The sequence below is a fragment of the Passer domesticus genome, chromosome 9 (assembly GCF_036417665.1).
Source record: "Passer domesticus isolate bPasDom1 chromosome 9, bPasDom1.hap1, whole genome shotgun sequence".
NCBI classification, from domain to species: domain Eukaryota; kingdom Metazoa; phylum Chordata; class Aves; order Passeriformes; family Passeridae; genus Passer; species Passer domesticus.
The window spans coordinates 11,098,420-11,119,379 of record NC_087482.1 but is presented as its reverse complement, the minus strand read 5'-3'; the positions used below and the strand labels follow the sequence as shown (position 1 = coordinate 11,119,379).

At 51.5% G+C, this 20,960-nt stretch overlaps 1 protein-coding gene across 5 annotated transcripts; it reads right to left on the bottom strand.

Moving 5' to 3' along the window:
- Positions 1 to 42: 42 nt before the first annotated feature.
- Positions 43 to 10,098, bottom strand: LOC135307141 (uncharacterized). Of its 5 annotated transcripts, XR_010367870.1 has the most exons (8): positions 9,900 to 10,098; positions 8,895 to 9,055; positions 8,414 to 8,460; positions 6,755 to 6,843; positions 5,655 to 5,802; positions 4,398 to 4,580; positions 1,890 to 1,995; positions 43 to 1,158 (listed from the first exon to the last, which is right to left on the bottom strand). XR_010367870.1 is itself a non-coding variant. In XM_064431782.1 (7 exons), the coding sequence occupies exons 1-7, from the start codon at positions 10,062 to 10,064 to the stop codon at positions 1,970 to 1,972; spliced, it is 819 nt and encodes a 272-aa protein (XP_064287852.1). In that variant the 5' UTR covers positions 10,065 to 10,098; the 3' UTR covers positions 1,806 to 1,969. The 5 variants fall into 5 exon arrangements, 3 of the variants coding, with proteins under 3 accessions (XP_064287852.1, XP_064287850.1, XP_064287851.1); XR_010367871.1 differs by lacking the exon at positions 4,398 to 4,580; XM_064431782.1 differs by lacking the exon at positions 43 to 1,158 and having other exon boundaries at positions 1,806 to 1,995.
- Positions 10,099 to 20,960: the final 10,862 nt, after the last annotated feature.

Below are 20,960 nucleotides of genomic sequence, written 5' to 3'. Positions count from 1 at the left end.
GAAGGAGCCTGGCTTCTCCCTGCAGCTGCAGACACATGTAGAAGGTTCTGTCCTCAGATAAACACAAAGTTAGCATTGTACAGATGGGCTGTCTGCATGGAAAAGGGAAGCATTCAGTCTCCCTGCACTATTGGATGCTCAATTTCTTTCCCAAAGTTTACTCGGAGAAAGATTAAAGTAATAGGTTACATATGAATTATTTAGAAATTAAGGACAATTCGTGCTGACCCATCAGAGGGCACCCACTACCCAGAGCTGCAGCAGGATGAGGCTCTTTCCACCCATTCATCCCCAAATCTGCAGACCCCTGGGAAAACACAAATGCAGAGAAAACACGCCGTGGGCCGTGAAGTTGAGGAACACCCAGCAATGCAGCCTGTTTCTTTTGTAAAGCTTGGCAAGGGATACGTCTGAGTGCTTTACCATATTCCAAAGCTGAGGAAAGGGTGGCAGTCAGTTCAGACAGCTTGTCCTATTCTAGAGACTGTCTCTTGGGAACTATCAGGCCCAGCACCAACACTTCAGGCAGCATTTGCTTCAGCTGTCACATGGCACTCAGCCAGTGAGGGTGCCTGGAAAGTGCTTCATCATCTCAGGGCTAACATGAAACATCAGTTTGAATAGAAAACACAGCTCTAAGGCCAGGACAGTCACACAAGACTCCTTTTGGCAGGAGCTGCATCTGCTGTGCAGGCTGTGCCACACCCAGCACATTCTCCCTGATGTGCTCCATGCCCCAGCAAGTACCCTCCTTATTTCTCAGAAAGGAGAAATGAGGTTGATCAGAGAATCAAGTCACTGAGTCCACAGGAGATGCAGGATACAGGGCCCTTCCCTTCCACCATTCCTGTTCTCTCTGTCATCCCTTCCCTCACCCACACACTAGAAGGTCAAGAATATCACAGAAAGAAGAAGAACCTACTTGACTCCATTGTCCATGAGAGCAGTCATTGCTCGTGTAGGAATCACGTTCTCTACCATCATGCCCAGGCTCTGACAGGCTGCCTTCTGAATAAACTCTGGGGAGTTCCGCAACATGTGGAGAAGGACTGTAGCAATCTGATCCACCTCGGAGTCCATGTCCTTCCCCAAGATCGCAAAGAGCTCTCCCAGAGTGACAACTGCAGAGCAGGACACATTGGACCGGAGGTTGGTCACCTGGGGAAGTCATGAGGGGAAACATAAGCATCACCTTGCAAAGAAAACCAGTTTCCTTAGACAAGACTCCCAGGAAATCACAACACGTCCCACTGTGTATAAAAGCACAGTAGGAGCAGAAGAGCCCAAGCATGAAAGACACTTACTCTGGCACCAGTTTCTGCCCACACACCTTCTTACTGCAGGCATGAAAAATAGGCTTCACTAAAGTGTTCCACTTAAACCTTCTATAATGTCTACTGCTTTGATTTTAGGCCCTTTTATTTGAAAAACATAGAAGCAAAATAAAGAAAGGGCTGCTTTCAAACCATAAAGGCACAAGGCATAAAGATAAAACAGTCAGATGCTCCTGTTCAAAAAAGCAACACCTGTAGTTGAAGCACCCAGGCAGAAAACAGAAAACACAGGCTCAGGTCTACAGACTCATTTGCAGTGTTCAATTACAGCTTGGGCAGAGATTGGGAATCTGGCATATCATGTTATTAGTGTCTCTTTTCTGCCTTGCATTATAATGGTACCTCACTCACAGACAAGTGTCAGATACCCGACCTGACAGTAAATACAGCTACATGTACACACAGATCCTACAGATAGCTGACAGACACTAGAAATAGAAGGTCTAAAACCAGAATGAAGGCAGTCCCTGAGCACACATGGAGATGAACAAGCACATATTCTACTCTACAAGCCGTGTATCGAGTATGGGGGACAATTCAGAGCAATGTTCTCACCTCTCTGGTAACTGCCAAGCAAATCTCACGAAGCCGACAGAGCAGGACTTCTGAATGGGACTCAGCCAGCAGTGTGATGTTCAAGAGTCCCTTCTTCTTCCGTTCCCTGAAAGGCAAGTACAAAAAAGATTGATTTTTCTCTCTACCCAAGCACTTGGCAGCACCCTTTCAAATCACCAGGCTGGCAGCTCAGTCAAAGCATGGCAGGTGCTTTTCAAGGAGTACTTAATGAAATCGTGGAACACATTGCCACAGGATGCTGTGGCTGTCAAAAGCATACACAAATCCAAGAGGCAAAGAGAGGGCTTTCAGAGTCTTCGTTTGTGACCTTTCTGAAAATCTCTGCTATTAAGTCCCTCTGTCATCACTGCTTCCTAGAAGCTGTGAGGCCAGGCCATGCTGCTGGTTCTTGTCACCTCCCTGTACCTGTCCCTGAGACACAGTCCCATTGGGCTGTTACTGGGACATTTTCCTTCTTTGGCAGCCCCAGCAGGCAGTTCAGCACTGAGAGTCTGCACTGGCACTCTGGAGCTGAGTTTCCACTCTACAATCGAGGACTGTGTGTCACCCACTCCACCTCACACGTTCCCCAAAAAAGCAGCAGGATGTCCCAGAAGATTAAGATTCCACCGCTGGGCAAGAACTGTTAAAACTCTGGCTTTTCCCAGAACACTCCGACCTAAAACAATGCCCACAACAGCAAAGTGTTATTGAAAAGGTGCAAACAACTCCATCTCTCAGCACTTGCTTTGTGCAGGCCCTCAGCTACAGGAAGGTGTGTGAGGCATCAGGGCTGCAGCCAGGGCTGGCAACTGATCCCATGGGCACCCCTGAGTGTCATCAGGACCCCCACACCTGCAGAAGCTCTCTGCACCTCCCAGGGCATCAAAGAGAAATGGGGAAGAGAAAGCAGAAGAGAAAGGGCAAAGCAAAGAAGACTGCACAAGGAGATGCAACGTGGCTAATTTTTCATGCTGTGAAATTTTTCATTCCCTGTGAGAATGAAGCATCCACCAGTGAGTGGATGCTAACCCAGACATCAAAAAGACAACCAATATCACCTAACATTTGGAAGGGTATCACCTCTGGGCCTCCTTCTGTCTGTGTAGAGTTTTGGGACACATTGTGAGTATTGACAAAACATCTCAAGCCCGTATGATTCCTTGAGAAGGAAAAGTTGAATTGCAAAAGTGCAAGATTCCCAGAGGATTTTATTTCTCTTTCCTTCTCTTCTGCCATGAGCCCTTCAGGAGTAATGGTAGGCAAAAGGACTTGAAGGCACAACTCAGTCCATTTCTCAAAAAGAGGAGCTGCCTGGAGCAGCTTCTGGGACTCACATGCAGGAGTCCCTGCCATTGCTGTCAGCAGTGGGAGCAGAGAGGAATCTTACTCAGTCCCACTGGGCCAGTGGCCCAAGGCACCCAAATCTCTACACTCAAAACTGCTGCCATCCTGCTTCTGCCTTCAGCCAGCAAAGCATCTCGTCCCACAGTTTTCTCTCTTCCCTCAGCATTTCCTTTGCAGCTCCATGGAGCAGCAGCCAAAGCCAGGAAACAGCATGGACCTGCTGCAGTTGGAGCAGTGCTGCAGAGCAAGGCCAAGAAAAGGCTGCTCTCCACTCTTTATCCTCTCACAGCTCCACAGTGGTTTCAGCAGTGCCCTTTGGCCCTCTGGGCTCTCGGGGCTCAGAGGCACCAGCAAGACTCGCTTCTGACCAACCTTAACGCCAAGAGGGACACAGAGTGATGGGGCCTTTCTTACCAGTCATCACTGCCCAGCAAGGACAGTGCCTCCTGCAAGGCCTGCTGTGGGTCCGAAAAGGCTCTGTCCTTCTGCCTGAGCCCACGGAGCGGCTCCTCTCGGCGCAGGGCACCAGTGGCTGTCTGCGAGGTCACTGCAAGGACTTCCCTGCTCTCTGGATCCTGGGGCTCCCTGCTTTCTCTCAGCCTCCCCAGCTGAGCACAGCTCCAGGCTAAACCTGACAATTGCCCCACAGCCCCAGCTCCAAGTGCCACAGGTGCCACAGCCAGCGGCAGGTTCCTGAGGCCGCAGAGCTCCCGCTCCCTGCCAGGCAGTGCCAACAGCAGGACTGGCCAGCCCAGGAGGGAACCCCTCAGGTGCCCCTCTTGTCTCAGCACCCTGATTTCCCACAGCCCTGAGGACAGGGGCTCTCGGCAAGTCCCTGAGGAGAGACCTGCAGCTGCCTCGTGACAGCACCAAGCCAAGCCTGAAGAACCCAGCCCTGCTGGGCCCAGCTCAGTCCCCAGGGAGCAACAACCAGGGAACAGCCACACCTGACCCTTCACACCTGACAGTGCCTCTGTTTCCATTGACTGCAAATATTCTAGACTACCAAGCTGGAGTAACTCCAAAGTAGATTTGCTGTTCATTCTCAGGACACACTATGAACCCAAGATCCCGGCTGTGCTGGCTGAGGCAGGAGGCAGTTTGTGCTCCTTTTGCAAGGACAAACCCCTGCAGGAAAATGCTGCCATGGAGCAGGCTTACCCGAGGAGCTGCGTGGGAAGCTGCCATCTCCATGGAGGGTGGGCGTACTGGGCTGTAAGGGCACCGTGTCCTGCTTTCTCACGACCGTTTTCTTCATGGCGCTACCAGGGTCTTTTCTCTGTACACTGGGAGCTGTGCCATTGATAGGTGGTAGGCTGAAGCCTGCAGGCACCAAAGAGGAGCCTGTAAGTGGAGAGTGCTGGACGGGGTGATGATGGAAAAGGCCAGAGAAGTTGCTAGAGCTGGGTAACATTCTTTGTTGTCCCAAAGAACTACAAGTATAACAATGGCACACTAACATGGGACAGTGATCACAGAATCCCAGAGGAGTTTGGGCTGGAAGGCACCTTTAACCACCATCTAGTCCAACCCCTGTGAGCAGGGACGTTGTCTAGATCAGGTTTCTCAGAGCCCTACGTAAACTGGCCTTGAACACCTTCAAGGATAGACCAACAACAGCTTCCCTTGGCAAATCCTGCCAGCTTTTCATCCCCTTCATTTAAAAAAAAAAATCTCCTTAATATCTAATGTAAATCTTCCCTCTTCTAGTTTAAAAGCAAACTGCAGTGACGCTTCTCCTAAGAAACAAAGAAAACCCAGAGTATTGCTTTGCTTTTGTTCTTCTGTTCCAGAGGCAGGCAGGGAAGTTACCAAAGTGCAGATAGCCTGGTGTGATGCCCTCGGGCTGAGTGCTGCCCCTGAGGGCCCCGCTGCCGCCCTCGGGCAGCACTCACAGCCCTGCAGGCTGAGCCCCTCAGCCAGGATTCAGTTGGGAACGCTGCTTGCTCCTGGGACGAAAACACAAGCACTGCCTGGGGCTTCAGCACAGCTCTACAGCGCCAGCTCCTCAGCAGGGAGCGGCAGGAGAAGGATCTCTGGTGTTTTCATCAGAAGGAATGGAATTTAGTTCCTTCCAGGTTGCAGCCTGGTTGAAAAGCATCCTTTTGGCCTCACCTTCCCTGGAGGCTGCTCTCCAGGAGAGAGTCTGAAGCCCCAGTGTACTTTGCAAGACAGAATTTTCTACTCTGAAAGACTTTACAAGTGGAGGTGGGAAGCTAATATTCTGTTACTGACTCAATGAGGCCATGGGCAAGACACTTCATGTCTCTCTATTTTTCTTTGGGAAACAGAATTAAATCCTAATGCAAGCTTCTTACTCAGATGCAAGCAGAACAGCCCCCCCAGTCTGATTGCAACATTGTGCAAAGGGCAAGCAAGTGGTCAAAAAGGACCACTACAAGTGTTGCCACCACTTACTTGCTTCAGCTGCATCTCCAGGCTCAAATGTCTCTGGAGGAAGCTGCAATGATTTCTCATTTTGTCTCCTCTTCATCTCTTCCATCAAAATCTCCATTTTCTTCTGCTCTAAGTTCTCTTTAGCCAACCTGCACAATTCAGCGCGGGTCTAGGTGCAATGGAAACACATCACAGACTGTAAGCAGAGACACACCAAGCAGACACAACACCTCATCAGGAGCACAGAGTGCACAGAGTGCCACAGTCTTCCATGCAGCTCCATATCCATTCCAATAGTTTCAGAGGAATGTCTCCCATGCTCGCCTTGGCAATTACACACAGTGAGGTGGAACACTTCACTGCCACAACCTCACACTGCTGCAACTGCAACCTATGTCAGGAAGCCCTGCTTGAAGCATGAAAGTCATAGGAGTGCTCCAAGACAGATGAAGAGCTCACATGACAGTGAGCAGGCAGTGCAGTTCCTACAGGCCATGGCAGAAGAACGAAAACCGTGTGCAATACCCAGCAAGGAGGGGGAATGACTGTTGCTTAACACTCATGGCCAGGAATTGCAGCTGTTTCTCACTTCCTGGCTTCTGAAGGACTCAGCTCTGAAGGACTTGGTCTCTGAGGCCAGCAGACCAAAAGGAGGAGTCTTGTGAAAACAAGTTGCACAAATGCTGATGTTAATGAGCAGAAAACTTGAGAATGAGAGGGCTGTGAGATACAGCCACAAAGGTAACCAGGAAAAAGCAAACTCTCCCATTTTAGTTTGCAGCCTTGCTTACACTCAACATTAGAGTCTTTGCTTCTCTGCATCCAAGGATGCACTTCTCCCACATTCACTGATGTCTAGCATGATCTGCCATTCAGAACTTCTCTAAACCAGCCTTTGCACATACAGAATGCTTCTGGCGTGACCTTAGCACCATCTCCAAACCAGTCACCTTGGCACTACTGGAAATAGCCAAGCAATTGCTCTGTAGCTGTCAAATACATTCCCAAGAGAATCCCCATCCCCCAAGGAGTGGAAGATTATGATTTTCAGTGGCATTTTGGGCCAAGCACTAAACAGCCACTGGAAAGGAAGTCTGCTCATCCCTGTTCTTATCCCTTACCTTTCCAAAGATGTCCCTCCGCTCCTTGTCACTCCTAAGACCAGGACTGCTGGGATGATCTGTCTCCTTGGCCTGACTCAGTGAGAGGCCTGGGAATGGAAGCAAAGGTTCCTGTAAATCTCTGGCACCACGTGTTGGAAGCAAAAGAAGCTTTGCTTTCCTCATTAGATGTGCCCAGCATTCTGCAATCCTGTATTTGCAGGGAACAAAGTGTTCATCCAAAAGTTCCACTTTTGCTCTCCTTCCTTGTTCCAGGGGTTTCTTCTCTGCTTTCTCTTCAGCAGAGACATCCAAACCCAAATAAACATGACCTATCTCAAAATAATTTTGATCTTGGCTGATATTGACAATTCAAAATGTCCTTAATAGAAATAGCTGATGGCCGGTCATTCTGAAACACTTCCCAACAGAGCTGGTAGAACTAGGAGAACTAATTCTTCACATGGTTTCACAGAGGATAAAATCATGTAGCAGTCAAGCACTATGAGAGGTATACCTGTCTTAAAACTGGATTCTATCACCCTGCTAAATGATTGGGTCAGTAACAAAAGAAAGACCGGAAAGGATGAATGACAGAAGTGATTTATAGTCCAGAATTAATCCAGAAAAAATGTCATTTACTTACTGAGGACGACCGCTGCCTAGCTGCAGTAAGCATTGCAGTTGCATATACACAATTAAGGAGTTATTTCAAAGGTGCCATACTCAGGATGTGGCAGAACAAACCCTGAGCAAAGGGACCAGGGGATCTGATCCCTTTTTCTGCATCAGCAGAATTACTTCTCCAAGTCTCATCTCTCCTATCATTACACAACCAGAGATGTCAAAGGAACTACAACAGTGTCATTGAAGCTTACAGCTTGAAAGCAGTGGATGACCCAGAGGTGCCAGAGACTGCATTTTGCCTGGCACAATTCCACTTGTCAGGGATCAGGCAAGGCAGGGACAGGGACAAGGCAGGAGGCACCTCCTCCCCAGCCTCAGCCTGCAGCACTGACACAGGCAGAGACAGCCGGGGAAGAGATTTGTCATTGGGAACCTGCCACAGGTGGCTTTGGGCTTGTGCTATCAGAGGATGACAAACTCACACCCTGCCTAGGCTGCAGCCATTTGGAAGTCTCCTTCTCCTTCACTGGAAAATTCAAAAGGACTTTCCATCATAGGAGGTTTCCCTATTCCTCCCAGTGCAAAATTAGGCAATATCCATGAATCTCCAGCAAATCTCACACGGTTCAGATCAGAAATTACCCCAAGGAATGATTTTCTCCTTCAAGGGCAGTCGGAAGGAGTGGGAACATTTCTCATTTCATGCTAATTGGCTTATTTTTCCATTCTGAGTTTGGAACTAGAAAGGCTGCAGGGAGATAAAAGGCATGACCAAGAAGGAGAGGAATGTTTCCTCTTCCTGCACAGCACATCCAGGAGCCCAAGGTACCCCTTCAGCTCCTTCCACTCAAAAATTAACACTGGAGGAATTTTCACTGCACCACCAGAGAACACTCCTAGGGACTGGGCTCTGGGAGAGTCCACTGAGCCCATTAGGAAATTGAAATAAATGTAAAGATATCTTTACATAAATGGGCTTAACCAAGCTTTCCAAATGTCACTTCCATGTCAAGACTAGAAAGGCCACTTTCGGACAGACATCCCTGTACATACCTGCATACTCTGGGGTCTTCTCTTGGCTTCTGCTGCTGGGTCTTGCGCTGGAGAAAATGGAGGACAAAAGAACATATGAGGAGCTAGAAGGAGAAGGGAGAGAATGGGTGTACCATGCAAGGAGGCAAACCTTCTTAGCATGGTCACTGTGATGAAGGAGGAATTGTAACACATAAACCCAAATATGATTTATTGTCCTTAAGCTTTCAGTTGCTGGAATCACACAGAACTGGCCAAGCTCTGGCTGAAATAACAGCCAAGTCCAGCTGGGGACCCATCCTGAGACACTTTGAAGCCCTGCCTCCTCTTCCCCAGCACCACCTCTGCTCTTGGGGCGTTGCTCTTGGGTTTGACATTGGATAGGCAAAATGCGGAATATTCAGAGATTTGCCTAAATACATGGGAGACTGTGCCAAATCACCACAGGAGATGGGAAGAGTGAGGTGAAGAGCACAGTGGAGCAGCAGACACCTTGGCTTACCTCATCTCCTGGGACTCCTGCAATTCCATCTTTGGAGAGCTGTGCACAGACCCAGCAGCACTGCCCACAGGGGGAATTCCTGCCTTGCGTAGACGGGGGATTAAAGATTTTCCCAATTGTCTCTTCTTCATTTCCCCGCCAGTGGAGCACAGCAAGGAGGTCTGGAAAGAGTAGAACACAGTGCTCAGATCAATCATCCACACTTGCCCCCTTTGATGCCTCAAGAATTTTATCAATGCTCTTAACTGGGACCTGGTAGGAAAAGTCAAACTGATGCAGCAGCTTGGCTGTGGATTGAGAATGCAAAGGGAACTGGGAGAGACCATGTCCCACATTTCTGAGCTCTCTCCACCTTCTCACTTCCCTGGAAATGTGACTACATTCCCAGCTGGCATCCACATGTTTGACATCAAGGTGTTCTGGGGTGCCACTGCCTCCCCTGGCCTTTTGGATGCCATGGCAGTGGGTTTAGATCACTGTTCTCTCCCTGCCCCTAACGTGTCTCACAGCCAGTGCTGATCTCCAGCCAAATCCCCACAAAGCCATTCTGCAGCATGTCCAAACCTGCTTGTCTCAAGTCCCTCATTCCTTCTGCTGCTGCCCTTCCCTCCTACACTTCCCCAGCAGCCTTGGAGCCCAGATGCTGCTGCTGAGCTCTCGGGATGCTCGCTGCTCTCCAGCTCCCACACATCCATCATCTCAGCCTCACTGCCATTTAGGGAGTTCAGCAGAGCTCCCTGCCCTGCTGCTCTCTGCAAGGTCTCTGCCTGCCCAACTTGCTCCAGAGCCCCCATGCCATGGCCAGGAATGGGGGTGGAGGCAGCAGGGGCAGATGCACACCCATGCTTAGTATCCCATCATTTCTGGCCCCGCTAGAGAGCCAAGCCAGGACCTGTTCAAAATTCAGTGAAAGGGTCAGTTCCTGTCAGGGAAGAGGTCTCAGAGCTCTGCTGACAGCACATGATATGAAAATTTAGCACAAAGGACTTAGCTTGGTCTCCTTACCTCTCTTCCTTTTCCCTCTGCTCTGAGCTCCTGGCTTTTTCTACTCTCCTCATCCCAGCCGTTGCCAGCATTCCCAGTCTCCTGCTCTCTGCTGCACATCTTGCTTGGCGTGGCAGAAGGAGAGCTCCTCTGGATGGGAGGCAACGGCTTGGAGGGAAGGAGCATCGAGGGACTTGCCAGGGAAAACCTCTTGGCAAGAGGATAGCCAGTCAGATCTGCAAAGTGGAGACATAAAATATAAGAGAGTCCACAAAGTAAATCTAAATCATCTGAAGCTCCGTATTTCATGGGACAGATTCCTTGGAAGCTTCTAAATAGCTGCACAGGGAAACATGCTCCTGCCACCAGCAGCTTGAAGCAGGCCAGGGGGAAAACCCTGCCCCACTTCCACAGAGCTGCCACAGGAACAGCCTGGCCTCTGGGCTGCCCTGGGACAGCAGGGAGCCCAGAGCCCTGTGCTCTCCAGCCATGGCTCAGCTGCACATGCACCCTGCTGCTCCTCTCCCTGCCCCACAGCTGAGCAGCCCTACAGCTCCACGGGGCACTGCCAGCAGCACAGCTCATTGCAGGGGCACATGCAGGGCACAGCTGTTCCCTGCCAATGTGCACAGCCTCTCTGGGCTGCCACAAGACCCTTCCTCCCAACAGAGAGCGGCCCAGCTCCCACCTCACCTCTGTGTGAGGCTGAGCCACGCTCACAAGGGAAGAAGTGAGTTCGGTGAATTCCCACCTTTACAATCAATCCATCTAATGGGTGAGGCATGCAAGGGGTGTTTTCATTATTCAGAAGATCCCTCTGCTTTTTCTTTTCATGCAACTACCATCACTAGAATTCCTTTGAAATGTATGGAGCTGGCAAACCAGGAGAGAAAGCTTCTACAACTTTGCTTATGTGTTGTTCATTACCCATCCACTACTTTGAAATCCCTTTCCTTCTAAACTGTGGGCAACCCACAGTGGTCAACAGAATTTGACAATTACAACTCAGAAGTAATTGCTTTCCAAGTTAGTGTTCATGGCCTTTGTTTCAGTAACTCCCACTCAGTTCTAGGTTGGGTTTTATTGCTTCATTACTTTTCTTTCTCTTCACAACAGAGGAAGTGCTGGCACATGAACAATGGCACCTCATGTTGGAAGAAGCTTTGCAATCCAGGTTACATGTCCCCAGTACTCAAGGAGTCTGCATTTGCAGGGCATAAACTGGCCATTCAATTGGAAATTGCCACTTTTGCTGTGCTTCATTGCTCCATGGGTTTTTCTTCCTGATTTCTTTCATGCAGTCAACAAACTACCATCATAAAACCCAAAACCTACATAAACATGATCTGCCTCAAAACATTTCTGATCTTGGCTAATACTATCAATTCAAATTTTTCTCAGTGGAAATAGTACAGGGCAGGTCATTCTGATATATTCTCCAACTGAACTGTTGGAAGTAAGAGAACTAAGTTTTTACATAGTTTCACCAAGAATAAAACCATGTGGTATACAGGCCATTAGTGAGGAATACCGCTCTCTTAAAACTGGATTTGTTTCCTGCTATAAAACATCCCGGTCAGTAACAAAAGAGAGACAGTGATGGATTAATGAGATGGTTCATTCCTAGTCCAGAATTCATACAGCAAAATTGGCAACGACATTGATGAGTGATACTACTCCCTTGCTGCATTCAGCATTGCAGATGCATTCCAGCAATGAAGGAGTCATTCCAAAGGTGCCATACCCAGCATTTGGCAGAACTAACCCTGAGCAAAGGGACCAGGGGATCTGATCCCTTTTTCTGCATCAGCAGAATTACTTCTCCAAGTCTCATCTCTCCTATCATTACACAACCAGAGATGTCAAAGGAACTACAACAGTGTCATTGAAGCTTACAGCTTGAAAGCAGTGGATGACCCAGAGGTGCCAGAGACTGCATTTTGCCTGGCACAATTCCACTTGTCAGGGATCAGGCAAGGCAGGGACAGGGACAAGGCAGGAGGCATCTCCTCCCCAGCCTCAGCCTGCAGCACTGACACAGGCAGAGACAGCTGGGGAAGAGATTTGTCATTGGGAACCTGCCACAGGTGGCTTTGGGCTTGTGCTGTCAGAGGATGACAAACTCACACCCTGCCTAGGCTGCAGCCATTTGGAAGTCTCCTTCTCCTTCACTGGAAAATTCAAAAGGACTTTCCATCATAGGAGGTTTCCCTATTCCTCCCAGTGCAAAACCAGGCAATATACAGGAATCTCCTTCAACTCTCAAGGGATTCAGATCAGAAACTACCCCAAGGAATGGTTTTCTCCTTCAAGGGCAGTCGGAAGGAGTGGAAACATTTCTCATTTCATGCTAATTGGCTTATTTTTCCATTCCCCATTTGGCACTAGAAAGGCTGCAAGGAGGTAAAAGGGATGTGCAGGATGGAGAGGAATGTATCCGTTTCCTGCCCAGCTTATCCAAGAGCCCAAGGTACCCCTCCAGCTCCTTCCACTCAAAAATTAACACTGGAGGAATTTTCACTGCACCACCAGAGAACACTCCTAGGGACTGGGCTCTGGGAGAGTCCTCTGAGCCCATTAGGAAATTGAAATACATTTAAAGATACCTTTAAATGAATGGGTGTTAACCAAGATTTCCAAATGTCAACTCAGTGTGAAGACTAGAAAGGCCACTTTCGGACAAAATGTGGAATACAGAAAAGTTCACCTAAATACGTGGGACAGCTGACTGTGCCAAATCACCACAGGAGATGCGAAGAGTGAGGTGAACAGTACACTGGAGCCCTGTGCCTACCTGCATACTCCGGGCTCTTCTCTTGGCTTCTGGTGCTGGGTCTTGGCCTGGAGAAAATGGAGGACAAAGGAACATATGAGGAGCTAGAAAGAGAAGGGAGGGAATGGATGTACCATGCAAGCAGGCAAACCTTCTAAGCATGGTCCCTGTGATGAAGGAGGAATTGCAAAACATAATCTCAAAGATGAGTCATTGTCCTTAAGCTTTCAGTTGCTGGAATCACACAGAACTGGGCAAGCTCTGGCTGAAATAACAGCCAAGTCCAGCTGGGGACCCATCCTGAGACACTTTGAAGCCCTGCCTCCCTTTCCCCAGCACCACCTCTGCTCTTGGGGCATTGCTCTTGGGTTTGACATTCTGCTGGATCACCATAGATGGGCAAAATATGGTGTTGCCAGGATTTTTAGTGAAAAAGCCTCTGCTAGGATTTTTCCTGTCCTGAGGAGCTGAGGGCCTCAGGAAAGAAATGTAAACAATAACTATCTGCTCCTGTGGAGTGCCACAGGTGAATCTTCCATTGGTTCATGTGGATTGTTTTCAATCAGTGACCAATCACAGCCACCTGTGCCAAGGCTGTGAGCAGTCACAGGATTTTTGTTATTGATTCCTGTTCTATTCTTGTCTTTGTAGCCTTCTGATCTTTCTCTCTCTGTTCTTTTAGTATAGTTGTAATGTAGCATTTTAGTATAATATATATCATAATAAATCAGCCTTCTGATGAAAGTGGAGTCAAGCCTCGTGTCCTCGCACCAGGGGTTGCAGTCAAAGCAAGAATTGGTGACCCCTGGACGTGTGAAACTGATGGTCACCCCAAGAGTGACCATGGAATCTAGCCTGGAGCTGAAGAAATGAGACCCTGAAGATGGGCAGAGTTCACAGCCAAGGCAAACAGGAGAACCTGTTGGACTTTCCTGGAGATTGTGTCCAGAGACTGCAGAGCAGCAGAGCTGCACAGCTGGATCCACAAGGACACTGTCTAAAGGTACTGTTATTTTTTCCCTTCCTGAAGATCCTGCCATTCGCAAAAGGTGGGAGGAAAGTTGGGAAAATGTACCTTCGGAAGCTCAGGTTCCGTTTACTGCGTCAGAGGAGAAAGTTATTAAACTCTGGTGCAAATGGGGACACGATTTGATTTTTTGGAAGGAAGATTATTATGACGTTTTCAGATAGGCAAAATTTCATAGATTTTTTTACAAATGTGATATACTCCCTCGATTTAGATGTTTGGGAGTTCATGAAGGCTGCTGTTGAGTGGACAGAGCACCAGGGTGTTAAACGCCCGTTGATATATTCAATATCCCAAGACATCTTATCCTGGGTTTTGACAGTAAAAAAGGCTGGGGGGGACGTCATGGCTCGGTGGCGCGGCCGCGCTCCGTACCCGCCAGGTTCGGCACGAGAGAAGCCTCTCCAAAAAGACGAACCGCGGGTTTCCAGCCCCCCCGCACTGCCCACAGCTGAGCAAAAGTTTTTCTCTGTTCCTTCGGAGCAGACAGAGCTGCCTTCCCTCCCCTCTCCTTCTCTTGGGGGGGATGGGGAGCCGAGCCCGCCGCTTTCCGGGCCGGCCCCGCCCGCTTCGCCGCGGATCTTTCCGCCTTCCCCACCCCGGGAGGGGGCGGATCCGGCTCCGCCTCAGCCAGCCCCGCGGGAGGCGCCGGACCCCGCGGCTCCGCCTCAGCCAGCCCCGCGGGAGGCGCCGGACCCCGCGGCTCCGCCTCAGCCAGCCCCGCGGGAGGCGCCGGACCCCGCGGCTCCGCCTCAGCCGGCTCCGCCCGCGGCCCCGCAGCCGCCCGGGCCAGCTCCGCCGGCTCTGATGACTGCGCCTGCGCCGCGGCACCCGGAACCGCCTCCCGCCGATCCGCCCGTGTTGCCAGGCAGCGCGATCAACAACAGTGATTCCCCGGCTGTGCTGCTGCTCCCGGGAGCTGCAGGAGCTGCCTCCGTGTCTTCTTTCTCTGCATCCCAGCCGGCAACTGAATTCGCAACGGTGCAGGCGGCGCCTGCGCGGGCCGACCCCGCTCCGAGCCCGCCGCCCCCGCCTGTCCCGCCGCTCCCTGCCGATCCAATTGCAGTGCAAGAGCTTGCTGAGAATGGTGCTGAGCCCACGAGACCGCCTCAAAAGTCGACACCAGCGCCCGTGCTGCCTGCACCACCCACCCCAGTTGTCCCGCAGGTTTCCGAAACTCCATCATTCACATCAAACCCTGCGAAAAGCCTGTCCTTCCGTAAAAAAAGCATAACCCTCCAGCTGACTGCAGGAGCAGTTCGGCTGGCTGTGTTCAAAATCAATATAGTTTTTAAATCACTTCGCGTATAGTCGAGAGCTTCTCCCTAGAAGTTAAAGTGCCTGCCTTCCCCCGAGCGCCCCTGCGGCGTGGGGGAGTTGGCTCCTGTAACATCTACCTCTAGTTCCCAACCCAGTAGAGATAAAAGTAGTGCCAAAAAGCAAAAAGCAGAAAAAATAACATTTACCTTACAAAAACAAGAGACACAGAGCAAAGCAAGCACTGCTCGCTTGCTCTGGAGACAAGAAACCCTCAAATCTAAAATAACAATTCCTGAGAAAACTTCTCTTCTCCAGCTGCCAGTGTGCACCAGTGCTTCTAAAAAAAAAAACATTTCGTCATTTCTACTCTCAAAACACTAGCAGCATAGTCCTACCAAGTTCTGAGCGTGCAGAGCCCGCCTCACAAGCTAGTTCTAAGCCGTTTAACTCATTTCCCTGGGCCGGGGCCATCGCCCCGTCCAGTGCTGAGTTCAAAAACTTTGCTTTCCCCACAAGAACCTAGGCCACCATTCTGTGAGCCAAGTCTGAGTTCTCTGGTCCGCCCACCAGGACCAGAGCCACCCAAGGGTCCTAGAGACACTCTGCTGCTGCTACTCTTCTTCTAATGAAAAAAAAAAAATAATAATAATAAAGAAAAGTGGAAAGAGCTAGCAGCTCAAAAGCATTGAAAAGCCAAAAATTAGCCTCAGCCCAAGTGGTTCAATGAAGGGCTGTGGCCAGGGCATTCCAGAAATTTTCTCTGAATTGTTTCATGACTGTCAATGAATTGTTTGCTAATTCTTGTTTTCTTTAGCAGTTCTTTGTTTCAGAATTCTGCAAGCCTGTTTCAGGACCAAAGGGGACTTCCAGAGATGTCAAAAAAGAACATCTTCAGTCCATGGACTCTGTCCTGAAATTCAGCTGCTTGGACTTGAAACAATGAACCTTCCTTGCATGAGTTTTTGCATTTTCTTATTTTTTAAGATTGTTTTAGTGATATGATATAATTAGATGTTTGATAAGTGAAGAATTTCCCTGAATGTTCCACAGGTGAAGAATTTCCCTGACCATTCCACATCAGCAAATGATTGAGATTTTGATTGGCAACAGATGAACCTCAAGAGGTGTTGTTCTCTCTTCTGCAAGGCCCCAGTAGAAGAGATTGCAAACATTTCTTTTTCTATTTAATTTAATAAATTTAAAAGGGTGAGATGTTGCCATGATATTTTAGTGAAAAAGCCTCTGCTAGGATTTTTCCTGTCCTGAGGAGCTGAGAGCCTCAGGAAAGAAATGTAAACAATGGCTATCTGCTGCTGTGGAATGCCACGGGTGCATCTTCCATTAGTTCGTGTAGATTGTTTTCAACCAGTGACCAATCACAGCCACCTGTGCCAAGGCTGTGAGCAGTCACAGGTTTTTGTTATTGATTCCTATTCTATTCTTGTCTTGGTAGCTTTCTGATCTTCTTCTCTCTGTCCTTTTCGTATAGTTGTAATGTAGTATTTTAGTATAATATATAACATAATAAATCAGCCTTCTGATGAAAATGGAGTCAAGCCTCGTGTCCTCGTCCAAAGGGTCGCAGTTTAAACAAGAGAGCCTCACACTGGTTTTGCTTTCAAACTAGGACACAAATCCATCTCTTTATTTGAACACAGGAATGGGCCATTGCCTACCCTGCAAGGGGGAGTTGGAGGGGCGGGGAGGGTGGGGTGGGGTGTCACCTTCAGTGTTGCCTAGAGGGCAAGGCCAGGGGGCTCAGGGGCAGAGGAAGGGATGTGTTGGTCTCAGGAGGTGCTGGAAGGTGCTGGGCTGGTCCTGGGGTCCCTAGCGGAACTCGGGTTGGCTGGGATGGGACAGACGGAGAGAAAAAAAGGAATAAAGGAAGCTTGGGGAGGCCCATGCGGAGAGCAGGTGGCAGTGGGATCTACGGGGCAATAAGAGGCTTCCTTGTCGACGGTTGTTCTGGGGTCCTCTTCACAGAAGACTTGAGAGGGCTGTCCAGGCCGTTCCTGCTGCTGGAGGAGCTGCTCACGCTCTCTGGGTGTGAGGTGCAGCCACCGTCTTCCAACTCCTGTCCCGAGGTGCTCCTGTGCAGAGAGGAGGTGGCTGAGGCCCCAGCTGCCAGTGGCACACAGGGACCCTCCTGCACAGCACGGTCCAGAGCTGGCAAGGCTCCCCAGCACAGCTGGAGCTGCTGGCACAGCTGGGCCCAGCTGGACAGCTGCCCCTCAAGGCCCCGGCCAGCAGGGCACGGCTCTGGGCAGGGTCCCTGGCCAGGAGCGGGCCCCAGAGCACCTCTGCCTTTCAAGGGCAACCTCGGCCCTGCTCTTTCTCCTCCCCACCTCCCTCTGCCTCTGCCCTGTGCCCCTGGGGCTGCTCTTGGCCAGGCAGCCTCAGTGGGAGCCAGCACTGGCTGCAGCCCCAGCGGGGCCCCCAGGACAAGGCCCAGCAATTGAGAGGCCACTGGAAGCACTGGGCAGCAGCAGAACCCTCAGCAGAGTTATTTGGACAATCATGGACTGGCCACAACTCCACTGCAGCCTCAATGGGAATGTTCCCTGTCCACGCTGGACTTTGAAAAGAAGCTGTTGGAGGGGGCAGGCAATAAAACACTCACTGTTTTCTGTTCCAGGAATACCAGATTCCAATGCAGAACAACATGAAGACAAGCTCCAAATAAAGCATGCCTGCCAGACACCCTAGCCAGCAGCCGGTTCCCTGACAGAAACCCCTTCCGAGGCCATCCTGGGCATTGGGAACAGGTCTTGTGGTGCCGGCTGCATCTGTGGGAGCAATGGGGACCGTGAGACCATGCTGTGCTGCACTGCTGAGCTGGCAGCACGGTGGATACGGGCAGGACGTTCTCTGTTTCCCCCAGAGCTGGGGCCTGCAGGCACCTTGCCGGCCCTTGGCACAGGCTGCGCCAGCCAACAAAGCCCAGCAGGTTGGGAGGAGAGCCCGGGGCCAGCGCAGCTTCTTGGGCAGTGGCTGCTGCCAGGGACACGGGCCAAAGCCATCCCTGAGCAGCCACTGCCACCCCTGGCCCTCCCTGCCCCGTGACAGCTCCCCCAGCCCCAGGGGACAGGCTCAGGCCCTGTCAGGACCCAGCGCAGCCCCTGCCCAGTCGGGGAGCCAGGGCTGGCTCTGGCCCTGGGCTGGCGGCAGGGCTCCCGCTCGGGGCTGCTCCTGTGCCTTGGGCCTCTGGGCACTCAGGGCCAGCTCCGCAGCAGCTGCAGCGCCAGGGACGTTGCTGCAGCAGTCCCGTTTCCCCGGGGCTCTGAACCAGCTCCAGAGGCCTGGAAGCCGAGGCGCCTCCAGCTTTGGCTGCTGCCGGGCCGGGCAAGGGCAGGCCCTGGGGGAAGAGCTGCTGCCACACAGCCCCGGCCAGGGCTGAGCCCGGCACAGCAATTACCTGCTGTGCCTGTGCCCGTGTCTGCCATCGCCTTCCTTCCTGCAGCTAGGGCTGCCAATGAGCCACTGCTTCTCCCTGAGTGTTCCTCCTCCTGAACAGCCTTTTGGTCCATCACTTGAAAAAGGAAAAAAGGGACAACTGGATCAAATGGAAATATTCCCCACTGGGGAGGTGGCACCTTCAGGAGGCAATGCTTGTCTAAGTCACAGGTAAAGATCAGGAAAAAGCCCAGGTAATTGGGGCTGGGCCAGTGCACTCCCTTATGCAAACAGCTGCACCTCCTGATCTTCTCAGAGACTGGCAAATGGCAGGGGATCTCAGGCCCAGAGTACAGTTGGGGCACCCTATCAGCTAATGCCAAATTCCATCCTGCAGAGGCTGGGGAGGAATTGCAGCCAGGCCAGGCTGGGAAACAGCCCTGCAGGGCGTGAAAGCAGCAGCGAGGCAGCGAGGCTGCCATGGATCCCTTCCTGCTGTGCCGGGCACGGCGTGTCCAGATGTGCAGCCAAAGCCCCTGGCTGCTGAGTCCCAGGGGAAGCATGAGGGAAACGCACCCACCTTGTCCTCCAGGTGCTTCCTTCTGTGTTTGTCTCCAGAATTCATCTGAGTCATGAGACGTTTTGGCTGCAGTATCTTGGGTCTTTACTTTTGGAGGACCTTAAGAGAAAGTAGTTCCATTTCCCAGGAATGGATCCCACAAAAGCGGGGCTCAGCCTGTGGTGTCAGCAGGGACACACTACTCGCCCCTGCCATGGGAGCTGGGTTGGGGCCAAGCATCCAGCCCTGGAGCTTGAGAAGTCCTCCCTGCAGACACACCTGTAACTCAACAGCCACAGAAGCTTCTGCCATCTCTGCTGATCTGCACGGACACCACTGAGCCACAGGACCAGCGCTGCCTCCCTGGGCCAGCTTTGGGCTCTGAGCTGGCAGCTCTCCCAGGGGAAAGGCCTTGACCTACCCTCAGCATCTCCCAGAGGCTCAGTCCTGGATGTGGGACCTTCACCGGCAGGTTCAGCTGCAAAGAAAGGCAGGACAGAAGAGCTGCTGTGGCACTGCAGGAGATCCTCAGGCTGCCTACAAGGCTCAGCCCCGGGGCACAGCCCTGGGCCCGGCCCCTTCCCTCTCTGCTCTTCTCTTTGACTGCACAGAGCACACGGAAGGACACACTGGCACAGCACACGGGAGGAGGACTGAAAGATCAATGCTCCTTCCTCCCACTTGACAGCGATCCTGTGGGAGCCCTCAGGGATGCAGAAGGGAGCAGGGAAAGATTCTCAGAATCCTTCAGCCCTTACATAATGTTAAGGGAAATGATTTATAAATGAGCTTTTGTTGCATTGATCCTGATTATTCACTCAGGAAAGGCAGAATGAAAACTTGCCTCCAGCATCCTCCAGGAACTTCAAACCATCCTTCATCAGGACTTCCTGAAAACCCATGTCACGATTCCAGTCTAAAAGGGAGCAGAGATCAGAACCATATCTGTGGCATGCTGGGAACCCCTAATGCTACAGGCAAAAGGGCACTGCAAGGGGGTCGGGTAAGGCTATGGGACCCAGATGGGAATGGACATGGCCAAAGCTGCCCAGGGGCCTGGGGAGCTCTGGGCTGGCTCCTGATCACTCTCCACTCCCTTTCCCTGCCCTCAGCAACATCCCTGGGAGGGGTGGCTGGAGTAGCCCAGGGCCCCGGGGTTCTCTCCCTCAAACTCACAGAAAATCCTCCCTAAAGCCCTCGGGAAAACTGCAGCAGGCAGTGACACAGCTATCCATCCCTCCCTCCTATAGTCCCTCCTGCTCTCCTTCTGCTGGGACACCCCCCAGATCCCAAGGGCAAACAGCCAGGCCCTCTCAGGACACACTGCAGCCTTGCTCTCCCCCTCTGTCCTTTCCCCACCGTGGGCACCCCGTGGAGTCACTGCCAGGTTTCAGGACATGTCTCCCACAGAGCGACCCCAGCAGGACTGCTCAGTTACCCGAGTGGCCTGAGCCTGCTCGGGATAATTCCCCTGGGCTGTGCTGCTCTAGTCCAGGCTGTGCCCGCACTGCCAAGCAGCAGAGAGGGCAGCTCAAGCCTCAGCAGGGCTCAGGCCCAGAGGCACAGCAATTACCTCCTGTGCCTGTGCCTGGCATGGCCTCCCTTCCTGCAGCAGAGGCTGGCATGCAACCACTGCTTCCTCCGGGAAATGCTTCTTTCTCCACAGGCTCTCCTTTCATTTCTGGAGAATGGAAAAGAGACAGCTGGATCAGATGGAAACATTCCTCACTGGGAATGGGGAAGGTGACAATTTCAGGAGGCATCACTTGTGAAAGGAATGGATGAGGATCAGAAAACAACCAGGATTTTGGGACAACCCAAGGCTGCTTCCTTCCCCAAACAGCCCCAACATCTGATCTGCCTGGACAGAAGGAATTTGCAGGGGATCTGAGGGTGGGCATGGACTGTGGTGCAATTAGGCCTGCCTGTCAGCTGATGCCAAATGCCTTCCTGCAGAGGCTGGGCAGAAGCTGCAGCCAGGCCAGGCTGGGAAACAGCCCTGCAGGGCGTGGAAGCAGTAGCAGGGCAGCGAGGCTGCCATGGATCCCTTCCCGAAGTGCCGGGCACGGC

Excerpts from the sequence above, each read along its gene's own strand:
- LOC135307141 (XM_064431780.1), bottom strand. The coding sequence starts at position 10,064 with ATGCTCCTTCCCTCCAAGCCGTTGCCTCCCATCCAGAGGAGCTCTCCT. Across the intron at positions 9,056-9,899 it reads CAGAGGGAAAAGGAAGAGAG|ACCTCCTTGCTGTGCTCCAC; the intron begins GTAAGGAGACCA and ends TACTCTTTCCAG. Across the intron at positions 4,581-5,654 it reads TGGAGATGCAGCTGAAGCAA|GCTCCTCTTTGGTGCCTGCA; the intron begins GTAAGTGGTGGC and ends CTCCACTTACAG.